The sequence below is a fragment of the Caretta caretta genome, chromosome 9, assembly GCF_965140235.1.
Source record: "Caretta caretta isolate rCarCar2 chromosome 9, rCarCar1.hap1, whole genome shotgun sequence".
NCBI lineage: Eukaryota > Metazoa > Chordata > Testudines > Cheloniidae > Caretta > Caretta caretta.
Genome location: NC_134214.1, coordinates 80847734 through 80870809, shown reverse-complemented (window position 1 = coordinate 80870809; position 23076 = coordinate 80847734). Strand labels below are relative to the sequence as shown.

The window sequence follows — 23076 nt, the reverse complement described above, 5'->3', positions numbered from 1 at the left end:
AGTATGTAATGTAGGTGTCGCTTTTTTGATTTGGCAGGCTGAGTGGAAAGGAGAAGGGCCAGCACAGTGTGAGCAGCCAGCTTCTCTGTACATGCCAACAAATGCTCTGCAGTCCCACAGCCTGAGAACCACTGCTCCAAAGCATTTCCCATCCATCTCCATCTTGCTCTTTACTGTCTCTCTCCAATTATGCAGTCATTAGCCACACTGCGTATCCTCATCTACAGTGGCTAACCTGTCTTTTGTACATTACTCTTTTGTATTACAGCCATGCCCAGAAGCTTCCTTCAGGATCAGGGCCCCAGGGCGCTAAAAGGTGCCCAAGGCGAGACAAACATGGGCGAAGGCGAGGTCCCTACTTTGAGGATCTCAATCTAAACGTGACCCCAACCGCGCAAGCCAAACGCAGCGTGAAGCGTCCATCGGGACGAAACACGCCAACGACATGCTGGGGGGCAGAAGGCCAGGGCCCCCCCAGAAATCCAGCATCTGGGGGTGTATTTTGTCCCACCCCAACCTCCTGGCCCGCACTCCTCTGCTTTGTCTTGACTAAAGCTACGTGCAAACCAAGGGCGGGTTTTCACGGTCAGCCAACTCCAGGGAGCCCGGCGCTGTCAGGCCTGTGCGGACACGGCCCCGGAGCCAGCGGGGGCAGACGGAGGCCGAGCTCCATCCGCTGAGGCAGCCGGGGCCCGCGCCCCGCCAGGCCGCCCCAGGCGCTTTCTCCGTGCGTCGCCGGCCGGCTCGGCGTCCGGGGGGCCCCCTTGCCGCAGCAGCAGCAGCAGCAGCGGGAGCGGAGCCAGTCGGGCGGCTGGAGAACCGCGGGCAGCGGCCGCGCTCGGAACCCAAGTGCGGGCTGTGGGGAGGCGCCGCCGCCGCCGCCCCCGGGGCGGGGAGAGCGGCCGGGCCTCGCTGCCGGGGCAACGGGAGCGGCCTGCAGGAGGAGGTGAGGCCGGGGCTTCCCAGTTCGGAGTCTCGTCCCCCAGACCGGCTCTTCCCGTGCGGGGGCGGGGGGGGGGACCCAAAGCCCCTCCCCTCCCCGGGTTCTGGGGGCTTCCTCTGCTAGTGGAGGGGGGATTTTCGTGCAGGAGCCTTTGCAATAACATTGGATGCATCTTTGCCGCAGTACGTGCTGGCCTTTTACATCTCTCATGCCCGGTGGGATCAAGCCTGGCTTAGAACTCAAATGGGAAGTGGGCAAGGCAACACTCCAGTTTGCAGGAAGTTGGGTTAGCACTTGGCAGTTCCCTGCGGTATTGTCCTTCACTGTGTCCTTCTAGAAGTGCTGCTATGGAAGGGGGTGTGAGCGGGTTGGGATGTGCACAAGAGGATTAATGCAAAGCTTGAGTACACACTGCTGGTCTAAGTCCCGCAGTGGATGAGAGCAGCAGGCCACATTCATTATTTCTTCCTTACTCCTGCACTCTGAAGCAACTGGATGTAGGCTGCTTGGTTACATGGACAGAGGAGGCTCTGAAGTTTATCCTGAGCTTGAGAATTCCTGTCCTCGGCCTTGCTGTACTTCACTGTATTTTCCACAAGCAAAGTGCTTTCTTTGTGCTTTTCTCCAATTTTCAGGAATATTTATGCTATATAAAGATCCTTCAGCTCATTTAGGAAGAATTGGGATGGTAACAGCAATGTATTCCTGATCAATTTCCAATTTGGGTCACTGCATTCTGCCTCCCTGTATTTTCCCTTCACTTTCAATGGAGTACAGTGCTTATCACTTCATGTCCTAAAATGTTGGATAATTTAGCTGTGAATTGCCCTATCCCACCCCAGAGTTGGCTGCTTTTTCAGTCATGGGGCAAACGATCCCCTTATAGTTTGCTCTGAGATCCTGGAGAAAGTATATATTATGCACTGAAATTTTCAATTTGCTTTTCTCCCAATGGCACATCTTTTCCTTCCCTTTTTAATAGCTGCCTTTTTATTTCTAATAAGAACTACAGCTAGAATTTGAATAATCAGAATTATAGATCCCTAATATGTATTTTTCAGTGACAATTTAGTAGCTGTTATTACATGCAAATATATGGGTTGTTTTCCCCTGCACACACAGGATAAAAAAAATATTTGAAACATCATTGTCTGTCAGATTACAGGAGTGTCTAGGAAACACCCCCACGTGACATGCCCTCAACTCTGTTCTTCCCCTCTCTCAGCTGCCAAACCTTCTTACAATGCCTAATGTAATTACCTCTCAACCACCTCCGCACTGCCAAACAGTTCTGCAGCCCTTATTCAGCCCAGGGGTACTAAACATTTCTGCAACACTTAATGACAAACACCCCCTAAATCCAGTATATTTTTGATGGTAACTTACAACACCAACTTAACCAGTAGAAAGCATCCCCATTCCTGACGGCCATACTACCAAATCCTGACACGTCCAAGTCCTCCTGATCACAAGCAGCCTCCTCTGCTCTTTGTCACTGTCTTTTTTCTATTGGGGTGTTTAGAATTGTACACGATATCCTAGGTGCAATGTTACCAATATCACACAAGGAAAAACTATGGCCTCCATAACTCACCACATGGTACCTCTGCATTGTGTTTTGGTTTTTTTAAAGAACATCTTAATGCACAATGAGTTGCCAGTTTTCCATGTCTTTGTGAACTTATGTGATGAGCTCTTATTTCTATGTGTGACATAAGCCTAATTAACAAAAATGTGATCTTTGTAAAACCTTCCTTTGCTATAAAATTAGGGAGTGTTTTGAAAGAAGATGTCACTACTAGAATTCCAAGGGAAAAGAGAGCGCAGTCAAAAAAAGCTAACAATACTAGGAACCACTAGGAAAGGGATAGATAATAAGACAGAAAATATTATATAAATCCATGGTACACCCACACCTTAAATACTGTGTGCAATTCTGGTCACTCCATCTCAAAGAAGATATATTGGAATTAGAAAAAGTACAGAGAAGGCCAACAAAAATGATAGAGGTATGAAACAGCTTCCATAGGAGGAGAGATTAAAAAGACGGACCTTTCAGCTTAGAGAAAAGTAAGGGGGGATATGATATAGGTCTATAAAATCATGATTCATGTCAAGAATGTGAATAAGGAAGTGTTATTTACCCCTTCATATAACATAGCAACTAGCAGTCACCCAATGAAATTAATAGGCAGCAGGTTTAAAACAAACATACAGAAATACTTCACACAATATACAGTCAACCTGTGCAACTTGTTGCCATGAAATGTTATGAAGGTCAAAAGTACGTTCAAGAAAGAATTAGATAAATTCATGGAGATTAGGTCCATCAGTGGCTATTAGCCAAGATGGTCAGGGATGTAACCCCAAGTTCTGGGTGTCCCTAAGCCTTGGACTTCCAGAAACTGGGACTAGCTGACGGGGAGTGGATCTCTCAATAAATAGCCCTGTTCCGTTCCTAGCCTCTGAAGCAGCTGGCTCTGATCACTGTTGGAAGACAGGATACTGCGCTAAATGGACCATTGTTCTGACCTAGTATGGCCATTCTTATATTCTTAGGAAGTAGACTGAAATGAGTGATGTAAATTTTGTTCCCTTCCATCCAACAAGTTACATACCCTGCAAGCAGAACACACTTAGGCCATGTCTACACTAGTGAGCTTACATCGGCACAGCTGTGCAATTGCTCATGTAGCTGCTCTGTACAGATGGGAGAGAGCTCTCCTGTTGACATAATTAAGACACCACCAGTGAGTGGCAGTGGCTATGTTGGCAGGAGAGCTTCTCCCGCCGAGATAGAAAACCCAGCGTGGGCAACACTGATGGTGTAACTTATGTCGCTCAGAGGGGTGTTTTTTCACACCCGTCGGCGACATAAGTGATACCGCCAAAAGTGCTAGTGCAGACATAGCCTTAGTCTATGACTGTGCAAGTTAATTTGCTGACAGTAGTTCATCATTGGAAACGTGCTGCCGCTAAGACTGCAAGTGGTCCCGGTGCTGGTGCCAACAGAACAGTGTTGCTAAGAGATGTCCAGAGTAGTGCTGGGTGGTAAACAGTTTTCCTATTCTACATAGGAATGAACTTGAAATCTTTAGAAGCTTTTTGTGAAAAACAAGAACAAGAAACCCTCCTTCACTCATTAGCTAATAGCTCACTGGTTAAGGAACTACTTATTTGGTATGTGGGAGACCCTGGTTCAAATCCCTGCTCTGCCTGGGTCAAGTCCTGCTCTAAATTACACAGAGCAGAGATTTGAATCAGGGTCTTCCTCACCCTGGGTGAGTACCCCCATTCACTAGACAATTGGCTATTCTGGGGTTAAATTCCATCCTGGACCTGAAAAACCTTTCCTGATGAGTGTTTCATTGAAGCTGGTACATTCCTGCAAGAAAAATTTGATTTCAACAAATCAATATTTTTCAGTTAAAAACACTAAATCAAAAATTTCCTGAATAGCTCTAGTTCAGAACATGTGGTTTGTGAAATCCATTTCCAAATGAGAAATATACTAATTATAGTATCATAGTTTGTGATAGAGCTTTAAAAAAATAGTTCTTCCTGCACAGGAATTCAGGAACGACAGGTCTTTGAATGTTTCTTTTTCTTTATTTCAAACACTAATCTACATAGCAAACAGTTTCTTCCCTGATTTTACTTGCTAGTGCTTTAAATAGTTTGAGAATGTGCTGGCCCATTTGTAGTGTGTATTACTGCCTGAGAAGAGAGCACCTCTTTTCCTCGGGGTTTCCTCTAGAATCCTTCCCATATTCTTTGGCCTCATGTTACAACACCTTTTATTGTCACTTCTGTAGCTGGCCAAGGGAGTTACTACAGAGCAATTCAAACCATATCCCCTCCATGATTCCTTCCTCCCAAAGCCCTTAATAGAGAATTGAGCCTGCTGTTTGCAAAAGCGAGTATATATCTGCTACATCCTCATTATACTACACAAGACCTGCTGTAGTAGGAGCACATTTACTTTGGTCTGAAGTCTGTTTAGCTGTAATTTCGGCTTTCCAGTATATTCCAGCCTTGTGTGAAAGGTTGCTGCTAATACTTAATTCAACTTGTTTAGTAACTTACCACTTTGTATTGTAAAGACAAGGTGATGTTGGTTACATCTGATGTTATGAAGTGATTCCAGCTCAGCCAATCCATCATTATGCTGTATTCCTCCAGTTCCTTCCCCTTCTACCTTCTATGCCCGCTGTGGCTGAAGCTTCTCTTAACACCAAGATATTAGGTAAGTGTGTGTGTTAGAGTACTAATTGACTTCCAGCTTGCATTTCTTATTGTTATCCTCCCGTGGTCTTGAACTCAATAACCAGTTTCAATCCTGCATTAATGCTGCGGTAACAAGCAGAAGAATTACATTAATGTTTATTAATATTAGACGTTTAGATCAGAAAGTTCTTTTGATTGTTGGACCAGCCTAAAAGCAAAATAGAAACCCTTTTACAATCTGACATTGAGACCCTATCCTATTGCCTTCATAACCTATTCATCATTATGGCAGCCACTAACAGATCCAGTAGATAATAGGCTGTGAAACACTAATTTGCACTTCCATAAGTAGCTCTTAAAGCTTAATTCATTACAAACCATCCTAAATTGAGCCTCACAACCTCCATATGTGATATTTTACAGATAGGCAGGCCAAAGCCTAGGGCTTAATTTCAGAGGTGCTGAATACTGGCAGTTTCTGTCAAAGTTAGTTGGAGTTGAAATAGAGCATCTTTGAAAATCTGCCCATAAGGGCCATACATTCAAAAGTATTTAGGTGCTTTAATACCCAATTAAGTGCCTAAGTGGGATTTTCAAAAGCACCTAACAAGATTAAGTATCTAACATCAGTGGAAATTAATACTAGTTTGGTGCCTACGTTGCTTTGGCACTTCTAAAAATCCCACTGCATCTTTATGTGCTTAGATGCCTTAGAAATTCTGGCTTTTACCAAGCTCACAGTGAGTCGAGCATACAGAACTGCAAATAGAACCCAGGAGTCCTACTCTAGACACTAGGGCCCACAATGGGACTTAGGCAATGTAGCACTCAGCATCTTGGTGCCTAAAAGCTAGAAACTCACAGGAACAGCACTAAGAAAAGGAGTACTTGTGGTACCTTAGAGACTAACCAATTTATTTGAGCATAAGCTTTCGTGAGCTACGGCTCACTTCATTGGATGCATGCTGTGGAAAGTGTAGAAGATCTTTTTATACACACAAAGCATGAAAAAATACCTCCCCCCACCCCGCTCTTCTGCTGGTAATAGCTTATCTAAAGTGATCACTCTCCTTACAATGTGTATGATAATCAAGTTGGGCCATTTCCAGCACAAATCCAGGTTTTCTCAAACCCCGCCCCCCCCCCCTAAACCCACTCTCCTGCTGGTAATAGCTTATTTAAAGTGACCACTCTCCTTACAATGTGTATGATAATCAAGGTGGGCCATTTCCAGCACAAATCCAGGGACAGCACTGTGATCCACAAAGCTTGAGTTAGGTGCCTTGGCTTCCTGCTCACCAGGCTACAGAGGATACGTCTACACTGCAATAAAAATATCTGCGGCACCGTGTCTCAGAGCCTGGGTCAGTTGACTTGGGCACAAAGGACTCTGGTTGGAGCCTTGGCTCTGAAACCCCATGAGAGGGTAGCGTTTCAGAGCCTGAGTTCCAATCTGAGCCCAAATGTCTATACTGCTATTTTTAGCCTGCAGCTCCAGTCAATTGACCCTAGTTCTGGGCTGCGATGCCTTGAGTTTTTTATTGCAGTGTAGCCGTACCCAGAGGCATTCTCACTTTCTTTCTCTCTGGTCTAATGACTATTAAAGTATTTATCTACAGTGGAACAGTCACTGGAGCAGAGAGAGATTGACTCTGTAGCCTAGAAGTGAGGGCAGCCAAATGGGAAATGGGAGACCAAAGTCCAGTCCCTAATCCCCCTTCTCCAGTCTCTCTTTCTTTAGAGACATTGGAACAGTGTCAATAGGAGAGATTGAGGGAGTCCCCACATCAGAATACCATATAGTCAGTGGTTAGAGTATTCACCTAAGAGGAAACCCCTCTTCAAATCCTTACTTCCCCAGTTAGTGGATTTCTCTGGGGCTTAGGCAGGAGATAGGCATCCAGACACCAAGAGCAATGCAGCAGCATGCATGTCCAGAGAGAGAAACTTAGGTGTTGAGTGAATTTAGGCACCTTCAAAGTTTGGCAAGAGTTTTGTGGATTGCAGTAGAGCTTAAAAGTGGGACTAAGGTGCATAAACCTCAAATTTAGGCATGTAAATCCAGGGTTTGTGGATTGGGACCTACTGTCAGGAGCCACGGCATGGGAAATCATGTCCAATGGTTAGAGCCATAGGCTGTCAAGCCTGAGGGGTCAAGCCAGAATCAGTAACCAGGATCCAGAGCCAAGGGTCCAGTTGGAGTCAATAGCCAGGAATCATAGCCCAGTGTCCAGCCAGAGTCAAATAGCCAGGAATCAGAGAGCTGACTGAGGAGGTAGGAACAAGGGGGTCTATTTCAGTAGCAGATCAGAGATTTGCCTTGATGCACAGACTGTTTCTTGGTATTCTCTCCAGGCCTAAATAGTAGGTCTGGGCCAATCAGAGGTGACAGGAGGAGCTGCCAGTTATCTCTACCATTGGTGGTACTTCCCTGGATGTATGGTGCATTGACAGTAGCATTGCTGAGTCTGCCTGTTAGCAGGTGGAAGAACTGCCCCCCGAAGCCCTGTAGACCCATGGTTAAGTCCGACAAATCCCCACACCTAGATCATACTACTTCTCTGTTGATTTTTAATTTTAAAAGGAAGCAAACAAAATATTTCAGCAAAATTAAAACAACATTTAGAGTTTAGGGAAAGATGTTTCTTGCCATATGAACTTTCAAGAGTCCCATATTGAGCTAATATAAGAACTGTTTTGACTGCTAAAATAATGTTTGGGGATAGTATCTCAGGAATTTATTGTCTATGGGTTTAGAACTATTTTTGCATTATTAGCTCATTCAGATTTGACAGTAGAAATAATGACAGACATGGCTGCAGGAGGTGGACATTTGTGTTCTGAAGTATGGGGGAACAGGAGCAGCAGCTATTATTGATCAGATCATCATTCAGGGACACATACCATAAACCAGTGCAATGCCATTGAAGTCAGTGTGTTCCCAAGTGGCAGAATTTGGCCCTTAGTGATATGTAGGGTTTGTTTAATTAGGTACTACAGAAAATTCTTTCCTGGGTGTCTGGCTGGTGAGTCTTGCCCACATGCTCAGGGTTTAGCTCAGGGATCGGCAACCTTTGGCACATGACCCACCGGGTAAGCCCCCTGGCGGGCTGGGCCAATTTGTTTACCTGCCGTGTCCACAGGGTCAGCTGATCGCGCCTCCCAGTGGCCGTGGTTTGCTGTTCCAGGCCAATGGGGGCTGCGGGAAGCAGTGCAGGCTGAGGGATGTGCTGGCCATGGCTTCCCGCAGCCCCCATTGGCCTGGAGCGGCGAACCACGGCCAGTGGGAGCCGTGATCAGCTGAACCTGTGGATGTGGCAGGTAAACAAACCGTCCCGGCCCTCCAGGGGGCTTACCTAGGCGGGCCGCATGCCAAAGGTTGCCGATTCCTGGTTTAGCTGATCACCATTATTTGGGGTCTGGAAGGAATTTTCCTCCAGGGCAGATTGGCAGAGGCCCTGGGGGTTTTTCGCCTTCCTCTGGAGTGTGGGGCATGAGTCACTTGCTAGAGGATTCTCTACACCTTGAAGTCTTTAAACCATGATTTGAGGACTTCAGTAGTTAGACATGGGTTGGGGTTTATTACAGGAGTGGGTGGGTGAGATTCTGTGGCCTGCGTTGTGCAGGAGGTCAGACTAGATGATCATAATGGTCCCTTCTGACCTTAAAGTCTGTGAGTCGAGGTAGACTCGTATATGTTTACTTTGGCAAGCTGATGATATTAGCTAATACCTGGATGTGACTTGGTATCAGGTCAGGTACTTTCTTATGTATGTTGTAACTGTATACTTAGGATTGAGGACAGATGAAAGAATCCTAGAGGATTTACATCACAAAGATTATTATCCAGCTTGTCTCAAACAAAATGCCATAGGTGATGTTATCAATACACCGTTCCGATAAGTTTTTTTTTTTGTTTTTTTTTTACATAAACTGTTCAAGGTACATGATAACATTGACAGAGGTAACACTTTTAGAGAGGCATTAAGTCTCTGATCTTGTACCCATAGGCTTGCAACATGACCCATATAAGATGGATTTACAAATATATTTCTGTTTAGAAATTACAAATGCCTGTATCTAGACGAGGTTGAGATTAATGTGTCACACCATTCAGCCAACTATAATATATCCTTTTTTTTTTTTGCCCTGATCCTCTGCTATGGAACTCAGTGGGAGTTTTGCCATTAGCTTCAGTGAGAACAAGATCAAGCCCTTTGTATTCTGGTCTTCTGTTCAATGTTAGCTGAAGTTTAGGAGTATACTTAGAATATTGAATGCAACACATAATTTGGAAATTAAATCTCTATGTTGCAGACTTTTGCTTTATGGCATTGGGAGGGTATGTATTCAGCAGGGTTTACTAAGATCACTTTAGTGTTATAATTGTCAATGGGAAAAAAGAGTGAGCTATTGATTACGTGGGGTCTGATCCTGCAGTCCTTATGCAGGGAAAATTTCCATTGAGGTCAAAGATGGCAGTTACATGTGTGTCTGAATGCAAAGTTAAATAATATGCGTGAAATCCTGTCACAGTTGCAGTCAGTGGCAAAACTCCTATTGGCTTTAATGGATCCAGGATTTCACCTTATGTACGTACTGCAAACTGAAGCATTCTAATTAGCTGTGTGTCACTGTGTTAGTTGTGTACCCGTGTTTTGCTCTCTTATTGTACCAACTTAATGTTTGTATGTAGTGTAGAGTTTAAGTGTAGGCCCTGATCCTGTAAATACCAATGCTAGTGCATAAATTTAAGCACCTGAATAGTCCTGGTGACTTAAAAAAAAAAAGTGTCAAAAGAAAACAGCACTTATATACATAATTGGTCAAGGATACATTTTAAAAACTTGATCTTGCTTATTTTATCCTCTTCCACTAGGATAGTGACCTACCCACTATTTCCTTATTCATGAAAATCTTTGCTCCAGTTTATATTTTGGGTACTCCGTGAGACTACTCATGCTTAACATTTAAGCACCTGCAAATTTGCAGGATTAGGGCTTTAGTCATTCATTCCAGCATTCTTCCTTTACAGGAGTTATTTTTTGTGAATCAGTTTTCAAATGTTGCCATCATTATAAAGACTTTGTTCACAGAATAAATCATTTTAACATGGGAGTACCTGTCCTCAGAACCTTTAGCCTCAGATAAAGAAAAATAATGACTTTCTCTCCAAGGAACAATTGTTTTGTTAAATTATAATATTTTTTTCAATAAGAGTTTGAGCTGTATTTAAATAGAGGTTTGCCTTTTTTTTTTATTTGACTTGGCCATTTGAAGTTTGGAACTGATCTGTTTTACATGAATGAACAAGAAATGTAAATTGGATCTAGAATGGATGGCAATTTTTATTGCTCAAGAAATGTGGGATTAATATTTTATTAAACAACCTAAATTAAAGACTAGGGAAGGAAGAGTACCTGTAAGTACTTTATCATGTGGAGACATTTGTAGGCATAAAAATACTCTGATCAGGCTGCTTCTAATTCCCTGTTTGCTATGCTATAACAGTACCTAAATTGAGCAGAGCGTTTCCATGATTAGAATAGAGGAAATGATGGTAAATACATAATCCTAATGAAAGAGGATAAAGTAAGCACATTTGATACTTTAAAATGTATCAATGACCAATTATGTATGTGAGTATTGTTTTCTTCCTGCAGTTTGGGTTTTTGGGTTAGTTTTTCTGTTTGTTCATTTTCTTTTTTCAGATCTGGAATAAATCCCCATTAATTTGAGTGTATCAAGAGTTAGTTTGAGTGTGTCAAGCAGTTGATGTCTTTAATATTTTCTTTCTAATTTTCAAAACATAAAGCTGAGTAGTCCAAGGAAGCTTTGTATTTCTGAGTGGCCAGTGAGAGGGAGAAAAATTCACACAGCAACATAACTTCAATTTCTTGGTCACTTTTTCATATTCATATGAAAAAATATTACCCACAATTTAGTGTAAATTCTTAACATTAATTCTTAATACCACGGTTGCATGGTTTCTTTTTAAAGTCCTGTTATGAAAGCTAAACTATCGTAAATTATGCTAGAGAAGGCAGTCATCATAAAGGGTGATAGCCTGAATTTCTTACTTAGGGCTACAACCTTGTTTACATTGAGTAATACATTACTCCAGGAATAGTGCTTCTATGAGTAAGGTTGGTAAAATGTGGTTGTCTGTTTCTACTCAGGCAAAATGTCTATTGATTTCAGTGGGAATTTTGCCTAAGTAAGGAATTCATAATTTGGCCTAAGTCTATTCAGATGCCTGTGAAAAGTATTAAAAATAGAAATCTAGCTAATTTGACAAATTGTCTGGTTCTGCACATTTTTAGAAATTAAATGACATTTTCTTATGGTAGTTTTGATACCAATAGACTTCAAGTATATAGTTTAATCTTTTGTGAGCAACTACAGCGATAAGCCACATTTTGTACAGTTATGGCTAAAGTAATGAGCTGTACTTATCTGCAGTAGTAGGTTAAAGGGTAATGTACATCTGCAATGATGTTAAAATAAAATCACTTAAATTTTGATATATTGCAAATTCCTGAAATAACTATTTCAGACTCATATTTTGAGACTGAACTATACCTTGTGCACACGCACACACACACAGAGAAGGCTGTAACAACTATTTGTAACTTGACTGAGTAAATTGCACGGATGATTTACAGACCAGTAGTCCAGTTGAATCTTTCTAAGAGCCATGTGTAACCAAATCTGTTATGGGTTTTTCTTCTTATTATTATTTTTAGTATTCCACTTTGGTGACCATCCGGATTGAATACTCAGTGCTTTGAAGAGGAGTACATGGACTCAGGCCAGAGTTACAGCACTACTCTTTCAGATTATTCTGAGGATACATTTGAATCCTTCAGTGAGGAGGAGGAGGAGGAGGAGGAAGCCTGCAGGCAATATGAGAGTGAACCGTTTGAATCTTATTATTCCACAGTGGAGTTGGAGTGGCCTGCTGCTGTGTCAGATATATCTGAAAGCGTAAGGCAGTCAGCAAGCCAGGATGATGAAGGTATGCAAGGTTTCTGTGCATTTGAGTCAGTCCTCCATTCAATTTTGAAATTACACAGAAGGGCTCAGATCAGGAAAAATAAAATTAAAATATTAAAATTACATCCAATTTTCTTGCTGTGCACAGCAACAGAAGCTTCAAAACATTGGCTTCCTCAGCCAGATCTGTAAATATTGCTGAAACAAGACTTAATCAAGGTGTATATGAGGAGGTATAATGTACCAAATTGGTTGTTTAGGTATGGAAGCCCTTATTCAATCTTTCTGTGTGCTGGAGTGTTATTGGTAGGATAAATCAGTCTTAAAGATACCTTGACTGAATTTCCGTATCAGAAAAATAGCTAGACTGTAAAATAGTTTCCCAAGAGAATTATGGAAGCTCCATCACTAGGGACACTTAAAAGTAGACTGGAGGAAGACCTGAAAATGTACTGTTGTTGTAACCATGTTGGTCCTAGGATATGAGAGAGACAGGGTGGTTGAGATAATATATTTTATTGGACCAATTTCTGGTGGTGGAGCAGAGAAGCTTTCGAACTTTACAGAACTCTTCTTCAGGTCTGATCTGGAGAAGAGCTCTGTGTAGCTCGAAAGCTTCTCTCTTCCACCATGAGAAGTTAGTCCAATAAAATATATTACCTCATCTACCTTGTCACTCTAAAACTATATGTAACATTAACAAACCTACAGCAGGTAAGGGTAAAAGAAGCAGAGGGAGGGGGATAAAACAACTGACCTAATAGGGGTGTCTTCCCTCTTTGACATTTTGGTAGTGTTCACCATCCTCTTGCAGTCTCCTTTTCTACCCTTTTGTTTAGTCTTGGAGATACAATGATGACTTCAAGCCATTGATCAGCTGCTATTTTTAAACCTGTCACATTCTCTTGGTGTAAGGGTTTGTCCACTCTAAGATAAATAATTTTTTTTAAAAATGTGTTAGCTAAAGTGGTTTAACTAACATCTTTTAAAAACTAATATAGACAGAGTAAGTTGCTTTTTAACTTGTAGTTATTTATGTCATAACCCAGCCTCCCACTTTGGGTTCACCTTGTCCGGCTAACAAATGTTAAAATATAGTTAACCCTGTCTGAACTAGAATTTTAAAGTGTGTGAGTTTAAAACATTAGCTAACATATGCCTTTTATCCTAGTGCTCCTTAAGGTACGTCTACACTGCAATAAAAGATCCAGGGCACAGCCATGGCTGGCTTGGGTCAGCTGGATTGGGCTTGGGGGACGCAGGCTGCAAGGCTAAAAATTGAAGTGTAGACGTTCAAGCTGGGGCTGAGGTTAGAGCCTGGGCTTTGAAACCCCTAGAGAGGGTGAGTCTCAGAGCCCAGGCTCCAACCCAAGCCCGACCATCTACACTACAATTTTTAGCCCTGTAAACTTGAGTCAGTTGATCTGGGCTCTGAGACTTGGGTTTTTTTTTGACTACGGGTTTGTTATTGCAGTATAGACGTACCCTTAGTGTCTTTCCTTCCCTCCCTGACCCAACAATACGTTTGACCTTTCTCTTTACAAAAGTAATTTGCACTGCTACAGTTAAGGATCCAGCATAAAAATTATTTAGGCATGAAAGCTCCTTACTATAGGCCAATTATTGCCCTTGGATTCACATCTCTTAAATGGATATCGTGCACCCAAGGGCAGAATTTAGCCTTATAGATCAATGTGTCAAAGATCTGCGTAATGAGATAATGTTTGCTTTGGTGACTTGTTTATGCCACATTATGTAAGTGTCGTCTTCTTCTAGCCTTAGTTCCATATGTTTAGGGTCAGCTCTTCTAGTCCTTCCATCTGGGAAATGCCCTAGTTCATATGGGGCATATTAAGGACTCATTTAATTGATTTATTTGGCAGTTTTACAGCCAGCTGCCAGCCTGACACCATTCCTCGTCCTTTTTCAGCCAGCCTTGGGACCAGATACAGTGGAATTTAAGTGAATTGTCTGATATGTTACATTTAGTGACTTGGTTCTGGATCTCTTTTTTCATAGTGTATACATTTTAATAAACTATTCCTTTTTCTGCAGAAGGTTTTTTTTAGAGTACTCTTTATACAGCCAGAACAGCATATCTAGAGGAATCATCATCCAGCACACAAAAGTAAAATATGGCAGAAATTGACTGGTTAAAGGAATACATATAAAAAGTGAGACAGCCTTTTCTTTTAAAGAATACTTGTTAAAGAGGGGGGAAAATATGCAAGATTTGACAGTTTTCAGCTGTGCGGTATACATGTTTTAGGGCAGGTCTACGCTTAAAATGCTGCATTGGCACAGCTGCGCCATTGTAGTGCTTTAATGAAGACTCTCTGCACTGACGAGAGAGAGCTCTCCCATTGACACAGTTAATCCACCTCCCTGATAGCTGTGTTGATGGGAGAAGCTCTCCCTCCGACATAGGGCTGTCTACACCAGGGATTAGGTCGGTATAACTGCATTGAATAGGGGTGTGGATTTTCCAGTGTAAGTCTGTAGTGTAGACAAGACTTTAAAGCAGGGTTAGTTTGCAATGTTTTCCATGTAGGGGAGGGAGGGCCTGCTGAGTCAGATTCTCAAGTGTTGTAACTCTACTGAAATCACCATCAGGTCCCATTGAAAACAGTAGTATTTAAGGGAACTCAGTACACTGCAGAAGCTGCTCAGCATTCTGCAGATTTGGCCCTAAGTTTCAGTCTCTGAAAGTTTCTCTTTGCATATCCTATACCAGATTTTTCTGATGTATTTAGAGAAGAAAAATTTAAGATGTTCTTAATAGTCTGTAATAGAAATTAGGTAATTTTTGAAGGTGAAAATCCACAGATTTCCTTCATATGTTCCTGTGGCTTTGAGTTTCTTTTCTTACATTTAGGTAGTGTTCCATTTCACAGAGTGAAATTCAGTAACATCCAGGCAGAGATTTCTTTGACTTCTCCATTTGGTTTTACTTTGTCTCACTTCTGTTCTTTCAGCAATGCATTATTCTAAGCTAACTTATTTTTATAGGTGATCAGTCTGAGTTGTCAGAGTCTGCAAATATAGAAAAAGAGTTGACTGGAAAATGGATCAGCCGTCTCAAAAATAAAGAAGATAACACTAAGCAAGGCAAATCTATCATCAAAACACATACAGGTGAGTTCAAAATCTGTATTAAAATCATTGCTTTTTAAACCTGAATTTTTAATATTTTAGCATGTATATTTTCAAGTCCTGTCCAATAAATGAAAAAAAAACACATTTTTTCTTTCATTCCTCCTGTAAGTTTATGTTTTAGAGACACCTCTTTGCCTTCTGCATCTTGTATAAATTTATCTGTGAAATAGTAATATCAGAGACCCCCCAGGCACATTAGTCATTAGAGCTGCATGACTTTTTTAAATTGAGATTTGACAAAATTTCAATTTTAGTTAAAAAAAAAAAAAACCTTCAAAATTCTAATGCATTTTTTTTAACCAGCAGCTATAGATCGGGTTAGAATTTTTTTGTTTTTATTTTTTTTCAAAAAATTTGTTTCCGTTACATTTTGTTTAATGAGATGTACATTTCCCCCCACCCCTGCAATGGTCATTAGCTGCTAATGGTTATTAGCCCCCCCCCAGATGTTCTGGTTTAACTTGGATTTAAACTTGGAGAGTGGTCAGTTTAGATGAGCTATTACCAGCAGGAGAGTGAGTTTGTGTGTGTATGGGGGTGGAGGGGATGTGAGAAAACCTTGATCTATGCAGGAAATAGCCCGACTTGATTATGTAAAGAGTTGTCACTTTGGATGGGCTAGCACCAGCAGGAGAGTGAATTTGTGTGGGGGGTGGAGGGTGAGAAAACCTGGATTTGTGCTGGAAATGGCCCACCTGTTGATCACTTTAGATAAGCTATTACCAGCAGGACAGTGGGGTGGGAGGAGGTATTGTTTCATATTCTCTGTGTGTATATAAAGTCTGCTGCAGTTTCCACGGTAAACATCTGATGAAGTGAGCTGTAGCTCACGAAAGCTCATGCTCAAATAAATTGGTTAGTCTCTAAGGTGCCACAAGTACTCCTTTTCTTTTAGCTGCTCCTAATCTGTGATGTTTTTATTCCTCTCCTGCACTACAGGAGGCAGCAGTGTTCTTGCTTTAAAATGAACAACATAACGGCTTTAACCAAGACAATGTAGTATTATATAAATAGAGAGAGAGGAATGCTATTTGTATGTGTTTGGCATGCCTACAAGTGTGCTCTCTTCAGGGAAAGGTGTTTAAGTCCCTCTCAAATTTTTCTATGGAGGTCAGAGCCTAAGTTCCCTGTAAGCTGCACAGCTGCACAGCAGAATATTAAGCACTGTGCAGGCGCTCAGGTCCCGCCCGGGGACCTGCCAAGGGAGGGGTGCCCCTCGCCCAGCCCCCAACCTGCCACAGCCGGAGCGGCCCCCCGGCTCCAACTATGCTGCAGCCTGGGGGAGGGGCACCTATCCTGCAACCCCAGACCTGGAGCTGCAGTGCTGGGGAGAGGCGCCTCTCCTCTCCAGACCAGGTGCTGCTGCTGGGAGAAAGGGTTGGGGGGAGTGCTTTCACCCCTCTGTAGTCCCAGAGCACCCTCCTGCACCCCAAGCCCCTCATCCCCAGCCCCACCCCAGAGCCTGCACCCCCAGCCGGAGCCCTCACACCCCTGCACCCCAAACCTCTGCCCCAGCCCTGAGCCCCCTCCCACACTCCAAACCCCTTGGCTCCACCCCCACCACGTGAATTTTGTTATGTGCACTGATGTGACGGTGATATGTCGCACATCACCTCCATATTGCTGTACATAACAGAATTCATTCCGCACATGGGTGGGAAAAATTAGAGGGAATACTGGTCAGAGGCACTGTTTTTGAATTTTAAAAAAAGGATGAAACAAGGACTTTGCCAACAACAATTGAAGTAAAAATGGATTTTCTTGAGTGAACGAACTCAGAAGTTTTGTGGGTCATCCCTAAGTCCCTGATCCAGCAATCGGATCTCTGCAAAGTGAAGTCCTATGGTATCTGGGTCCCCAACCCTTTTTAAACCCTCTTTATTCACCATAAAGAACCAAAAAAACACCCCAAAACAAAATTACAAAAACTGGGGGGGGGAGGCATTAAGGGGCCACAAGCCCAAAATCCTTTTAAAATCACTCTTAAGCATTTGGTCAGTAGCCACAGAGTTGTGAATTCCTGACTTCCAGTCTGCAGCTCTGACTGTTCTAGTACAAAGCTCAGGAATGCCATATAAGACAGTGTGATGGTGTGTATCTACCCTATGACACTTGGTGTAGAATGCTGGCAATGATAGGGACCTACTAAAAGGTCCGGATAAGGAGGAACAGGTGACAAAACCCTCACGGCTGATATGGAGACAGAGAAGCTCCTGAAGTGGATGCTGGAGAGCCAGCAGCAGCAGCAAGTGGCCCAAGAACAACAGCAGCAGGCCCAGCAGATAGTCACGCAGCAACAGTTCCAGATGGCCCAGCATCAGGAGCAGCAACAGCAGCTGGTCTGGGAGCTGGCCGCCCAACACCAGGCGTGGAAGGAGAGCCTGGTTCAACAGATGGTGACGCTGTTGCAACTGACCAGGCTGCCTAGACTTGCCCTGGCAGGACCAGAAGCAGGGGACTTCTTGGCGGGTTACTAGGTTGACTAGGGCCCAAGTGGCGGAGGCAGTAGCCTTGGGAACAATTCACCCAGATCCTCCCCACCGGGGGAAAAGAGTGGGTGCAATGTCACCACCTGGCAAACCTTGCAGAGGTGGTATCCTTGATGGAGGACTATCTGACCGCCGAAGGCAAACAGCAGAACCCTAAACAAGGGAAGTCGGAGGGGCAGGGGCCAGACCGCCAAGAGGGACGCATAGGCCCCAAATGGAGAGGCTCCAGAACAACGTGGGCTGCTGCCAACCAGCTCACAGCGGGAGCCGAACCATACATCCACCCTTCTTTGAGAAAGAGTCCCATCAGGTGGACTTGGGGTACTGAGACCTGACCCGGGCATGGGAATACCCAAAAGCTGATGCTATGAGTGTGGTCAAGAGGGGCACTTCCGGTGTGATTGTTGTTTTATGGACTGCAGCCATGGCCAGGTGTGGGTGGCAGGCCACCAGGTCCAGAAAAGGGGCTCATCCAAACTCCTGGTCCCTGTATGGGTGAACAGCACCCCGGTGACAGCCCTCATCAATTCAGAGTGCAGTCAAATACTGATCTGGACTAACCTGGTGAAGTCTCCGGACCCGCTGGGGGCTCCTGTCCACCTGCAGTGCATCCACGGGGATGTACCACCATGCCCGACCGCCAGGGTGTGCCTTGATGCAGGGTGCCACGGTGAAGTATGCTGGGTTGGCTTAGCTCCAGCACTGGTGTACCCAGTGATCCTGGGACATGGCTGGCATGGTTCAGAGAAGTCCTGCGTGAGTGGGAAAACCAAATCTAGGGGAAGGGAGCCCTAGGCTAGCAAAGAGGGGACTTCTGGGCCCTGAGGGACCTGAATGAAGGTCCCCTGAACTGGCCAGAAACACCAGTATGATGCCCCACCAAAACCAAGACATTGGATGAAGCTGAACAGGAATGCTTGGCAGTTGATAGGGACTTCCTAAGGGAGAAGAGGGAAGACCTAACCCTAAGTCAGGCCTCGAAACACGTCACAGACCCTGAAGAGTAGGGGGGCATACACCAACGGCTACCCCAGGGGACACATTTTGGGGTCCATAACGACCACCTTTACTGGCTGACCAAGGACCCTCAAACACAAGAGGAAGTGTGATAATTGCTGGTCCTCTGGAGATTCCGACAAGTTCTGTTACGGCTGGCCCATTCGGTGCCCTGGGCTGGGCACGTGGGGTGAGAAAAGACCTTGCAATGCGGGGCTGTGACTAGGGTTCCAGGGAAGCCACACTGAGATTGCTCAATTAGGGCAAACTGTAAAGAATGGGACAGACAATCCCCAAAACTGGTGGTTATTCTAATACTTGGATTTACCAAAACAGCTTTTACAGTACCTTACTGGTTGCACAGAAGCCAAAACACAGTTCCCTTAAAGCAACCCAGCCTTGGGCTTCCATCCAGACAGCCAAGTCTAATATGATGAGGATTATTGAAAATCTTGTTCATCATATAAAAAGTTCTACCAATCCCAAAGGATCGGACATATTACCTCCAAGGTAAATGAATATTTCAGATCTTACCCAAATACACGCTTACAGCCAATTCTTATTAACTAAACAAAAATTGATTAAAAAAAGAAGAGAGAGAGAATATTGGTTAAAAGATCATTATACATGCAGACATTAATACAATCCTTAGGTTAGTTTCTGAGCAGATATGGTGAGCTTTAGAATGGCTAAGAGTCCTTTTTAGAATTAGTTCATCAGGTTATAGTTCAATGTCCAAATATTCAATTTCAGGGTTGTCCAGATGGGACTGGAGACCTCAGTCTTACGACTCAAACTTCCTGTTAATGAAGCTTAAGCAGATGTGAGATGAAAGGATCAGGTCCCAGAGCCCTTTATACATATTCCAGGCATCCTCTTGACCCATGCAGTGCTTGGGTGAACAATAGGCTTTTGAAATAACCTTCTATTTCCTAAGCATCACCAGTAATTAGCTACATGGATTAACATAAGGCAATTGCCTATCTCTGCCATTTGCAGGTGGTTTGCTATATACTTCAAATGTTAATGTCATTTAAATGTTAATATCTTCTTTTTATCTCTGAATTAAGAGAATACAGCGATAGACAGGAACTATTTGATTACATTCTAACAATATATATGTAAACACACAAAACCACAAACATCTGTCAATATGTCTCTAAAGGTTGAATCTGGATCAATTAGCGTGCAAGTTGATTAACCCTTTCTGGCCCCTGTCACAATGGCACTTCGATTCTGGCCCGGCATGCACAGGGAGGTATGAGACTTTTGTGCCTCATGCCCATAGTGTCAGCAAGCCGGCCTGAGGGGAATACTGAGGGCAGCCCTGATCCCACTACCAGTGGTCGCAATGCCTTTGAGAGAATCGGCCTGGACTTGGTGGGATCCTTGGAGAAGAGTAGTTCAGAGTTCTGTTACATACTTGTAGTTGTTGATTATGCGACCTGGTACCCGAGGCTGTCCCACTATATGCGACCACAGCCCCCACCATAGTTGCTGAGGTCCACAAGATCTTTACCAGGGTTTGGATGCCCTGGGAGATACTAACAGACCGGGAAACAAATGTGTTGTCTAAAATGATGGCAGAATTGTGCCGCCTATCAAACATCTGAGCCTTCAAAGTGGTGTACCACCCACAAACCAGTGGCCTGGTAGAGAGGATCAACAGAACCCTGAAGGCCATGCTCAAGAAGTTTGTGGACGACGACCTTTGGAAATGGGACAGGCTGCTGCCCACGCTGTTATTTGCGGTGCGTGAGGTCCCCCAAGCTTCTACGGAATTCTCCTAATTTGTTCTCCTTTATGGGAGACAGGCCAGGAGAATCCTGGACCTGTTCTGAGAGCATGGGAGAAGTCCAGGGTCATGGGGTCGATCCCCTATACCTTATAGGTTTAGGAATGTCTCCAGAGGCTCAAGGGTTCGCACAGGAGAATTTACTTCAGGCACAATGAACCCAAGAAGTCAAGTACAATCGGGGGACCAAGCTGTGGACCTCTGAGTCCCGGAACAGGGTCCTACTCTTATTGCCATTGTCAGTGTCCAAGTTACTTGCCAAGTAGCAGAGATTATTTGAAGTAGTTCAGAGGGTGGGACCGGTGGATTAAGAGATCTGGCTACTGAGATAACTAAGGGATCTCCGGACATATCATGTTAAGCTCCTGAAAGTGTATGAAGGCCTGCTGATCACCCCTTACCCTCCCAAACCCAATTTGGGGCCGCTGTATTGGGAAAGACCTTGACCGGAGCAACAGCTACAATTACAACAGCTGGCCCAGGCCTTCACCACCATGTTGTCATCTCCCCCAGGCAGACGGATGTAACCAGCCATCATATAGTCACCAGCACAGGGCAGAAGGTCTGAGACCACCACCGTCTGCTTCCCAAAAGATGTGGGAAGTGATCTGGAAGGAGCCTGAGGTGATGCTTGCCCTGGGAGTCATGGAAGAGTCTCAGAGTGAAAGCCTTGCGGGACAGTGAGGTTCTGCATAGACTTCAGAAGGGTCAATGCCATCTCATGTTTCAATGTCTACCTGATTCCATAGATAGATGAACTGCTGGAATGGCTGGGAAGCGCAAAATTTTTATCGACACTAGGCTTGACCAAGGGATTCTCGCCCTCTGACCCCGACATCCTGAAAGAAGATGGCCTTCCCTACATTGTTCAGCTTATACCAATTCGTTGCCATGCTGTTCGGACTGCATGGGGCCGCAGCCACATTCCAATGGCTGATGGATTGACTGCTGCAGCCCCACAACTGGTATGCGGGAACCATTCCTATTTTATCTGGACTTTCAAACCCTTCATCCTCCAGACGGACACCTCAGAAGTCAGAGTTGGGGCAGTACAGTCACAGGAGCTGGATGGGAAAGAACATCCCATGCTCTGCCTAAGCCAGAGACTGGTCTCCTGGGAGAATAAATATTCAATAATCGAGAGCGAGGCCTGGGCGGTGAAGTGGGCATTCAAGGCCCTGAGGTATTATCTGATAGGGAGCCCCTTTCGCCTCATTACGGACCATGCACCCCTCCGGTGGATCAACACCATGTAGGACACAAATGCCCAGTTTATGCGGTGGCACCTCTCCCTCCAACCCTAAGAGTTCAGTGTACTACATCATCCAGGCAGGGCCCATGCTAATGAACACTTTTTCTCCCTGGTGGGAGGAGAGGATGAAGAGGGAGGGCCCTCGCCAGGTCCTATCCTGAGGGGAAGGGTGTGTGACGTGGTGTATCTACCCTGCGAAAGACACTCACAAATACAGACTCAGGTTTGTGGATCATATATCATCAGTAGGGGAGAGGCACTGAGGATTTATCTGGGGAATCCCTCTAAGACCACTGTTTTTAAAATACGTCAGAATAATATAATTTTCTCATTTAGAAAGATCTTTATACTGCTGAGCCCACTAATTTGCGCTCATTTAAGGAGTGATAAACAATGATATAGCATTAAGGAAATCTTTCGCCTTTGATTTTTTTCCCCTCAGGGTTTAATCCTTTGCATCCATAACTATATTATTACCAGTGCAGTGAAGGGAAAAAATGAAAGGAGGCGAGAGCGAGGGGGGAGAAAGAGTTTCATATGCTGTGGTCTAAAAATGTCTATTCCTCTTGGAGTTAATAAATGCTATAGTCTGTAGCCGTGAGAGCCTCTTATTGTTCTATCTACTTGGAGACTACCTTGATTACTTCTTAATTGTTTTTTTACATAATTGAAGATGAGCTCATCTAGTACTACACTGCTGTATAATTAATGTCCCATCAGTAAACTTAGTGAAATTCTCTCAGTATACACATTGAAATATTACTCTTCTGGTAGTGCAGCAAAAATTTTCCAGATCTTACCAGTGACATTGTTAGATATGAATAAATCACATGCCTACCTATGGGAATACCCTGGAATAATCTTTTATGTTTTAAGTTGTAGTTTTCCTTCTTTCAGGTTCCAGATAAAACTGGGATATTTGCTTTAAGAAAACAAGAACTCTTCTCTCTTTATTATTCTTTCCTTCTTATCGCCTTAGCCTGTTTTATTGAGTAGATGCACTTCAGAAATGACTGTATGCTAATTATACATAAGAAGATGTCATAGACCTATAAAAAATGACTAACGTTAACTATAAAATTTACCACGAAAAGCAACAATTCCTAAATTGCAGACGTCTGTATTTCTGAAACTTCAACTGGGAGAATTTAATAAAAACATTTAGACAAGTGCTTAATTTAGAAGTCTAATGTCACCTCTGTGGGCTCGTCTACGCTAAGCT

At 43.8% G+C, this 23076-nt stretch overlaps 1 protein-coding gene across 2 annotated transcripts in view; it reads left to right on the top strand.

Annotated features, from left to right (window-relative positions):
• The first annotated feature begins 410 nt into the window (after positions 1 to 410).
• The window catches only part of C9H8orf48 (chromosome 9 C8orf48 homolog), a 41531-nt gene continuing 18865 nt past the window's right edge, over positions 411 to 23076 (top strand). The window contains exons 1-4 of one of the 2 annotated variants that reach the window (XM_048864777.2): positions 412 to 946; positions 5047 to 5189; positions 11917 to 12188; positions 15176 to 15301. In XM_048864777.2, coding sequence (XP_048720734.2) covers positions 11972 to 12188; positions 15176 to 15301 — 343 coding nt within the window. In that variant the 5' untranslated portion in view covers positions 412 to 946; positions 5047 to 5189; positions 11917 to 11971. Of the gene's footprint in view, positions 947 to 5046; positions 5190 to 11916; positions 12189 to 15175; positions 15302 to 23076 lie in introns of both variants that reach the window. The other variant, XM_048864778.2, reaches the window with a different exon arrangement.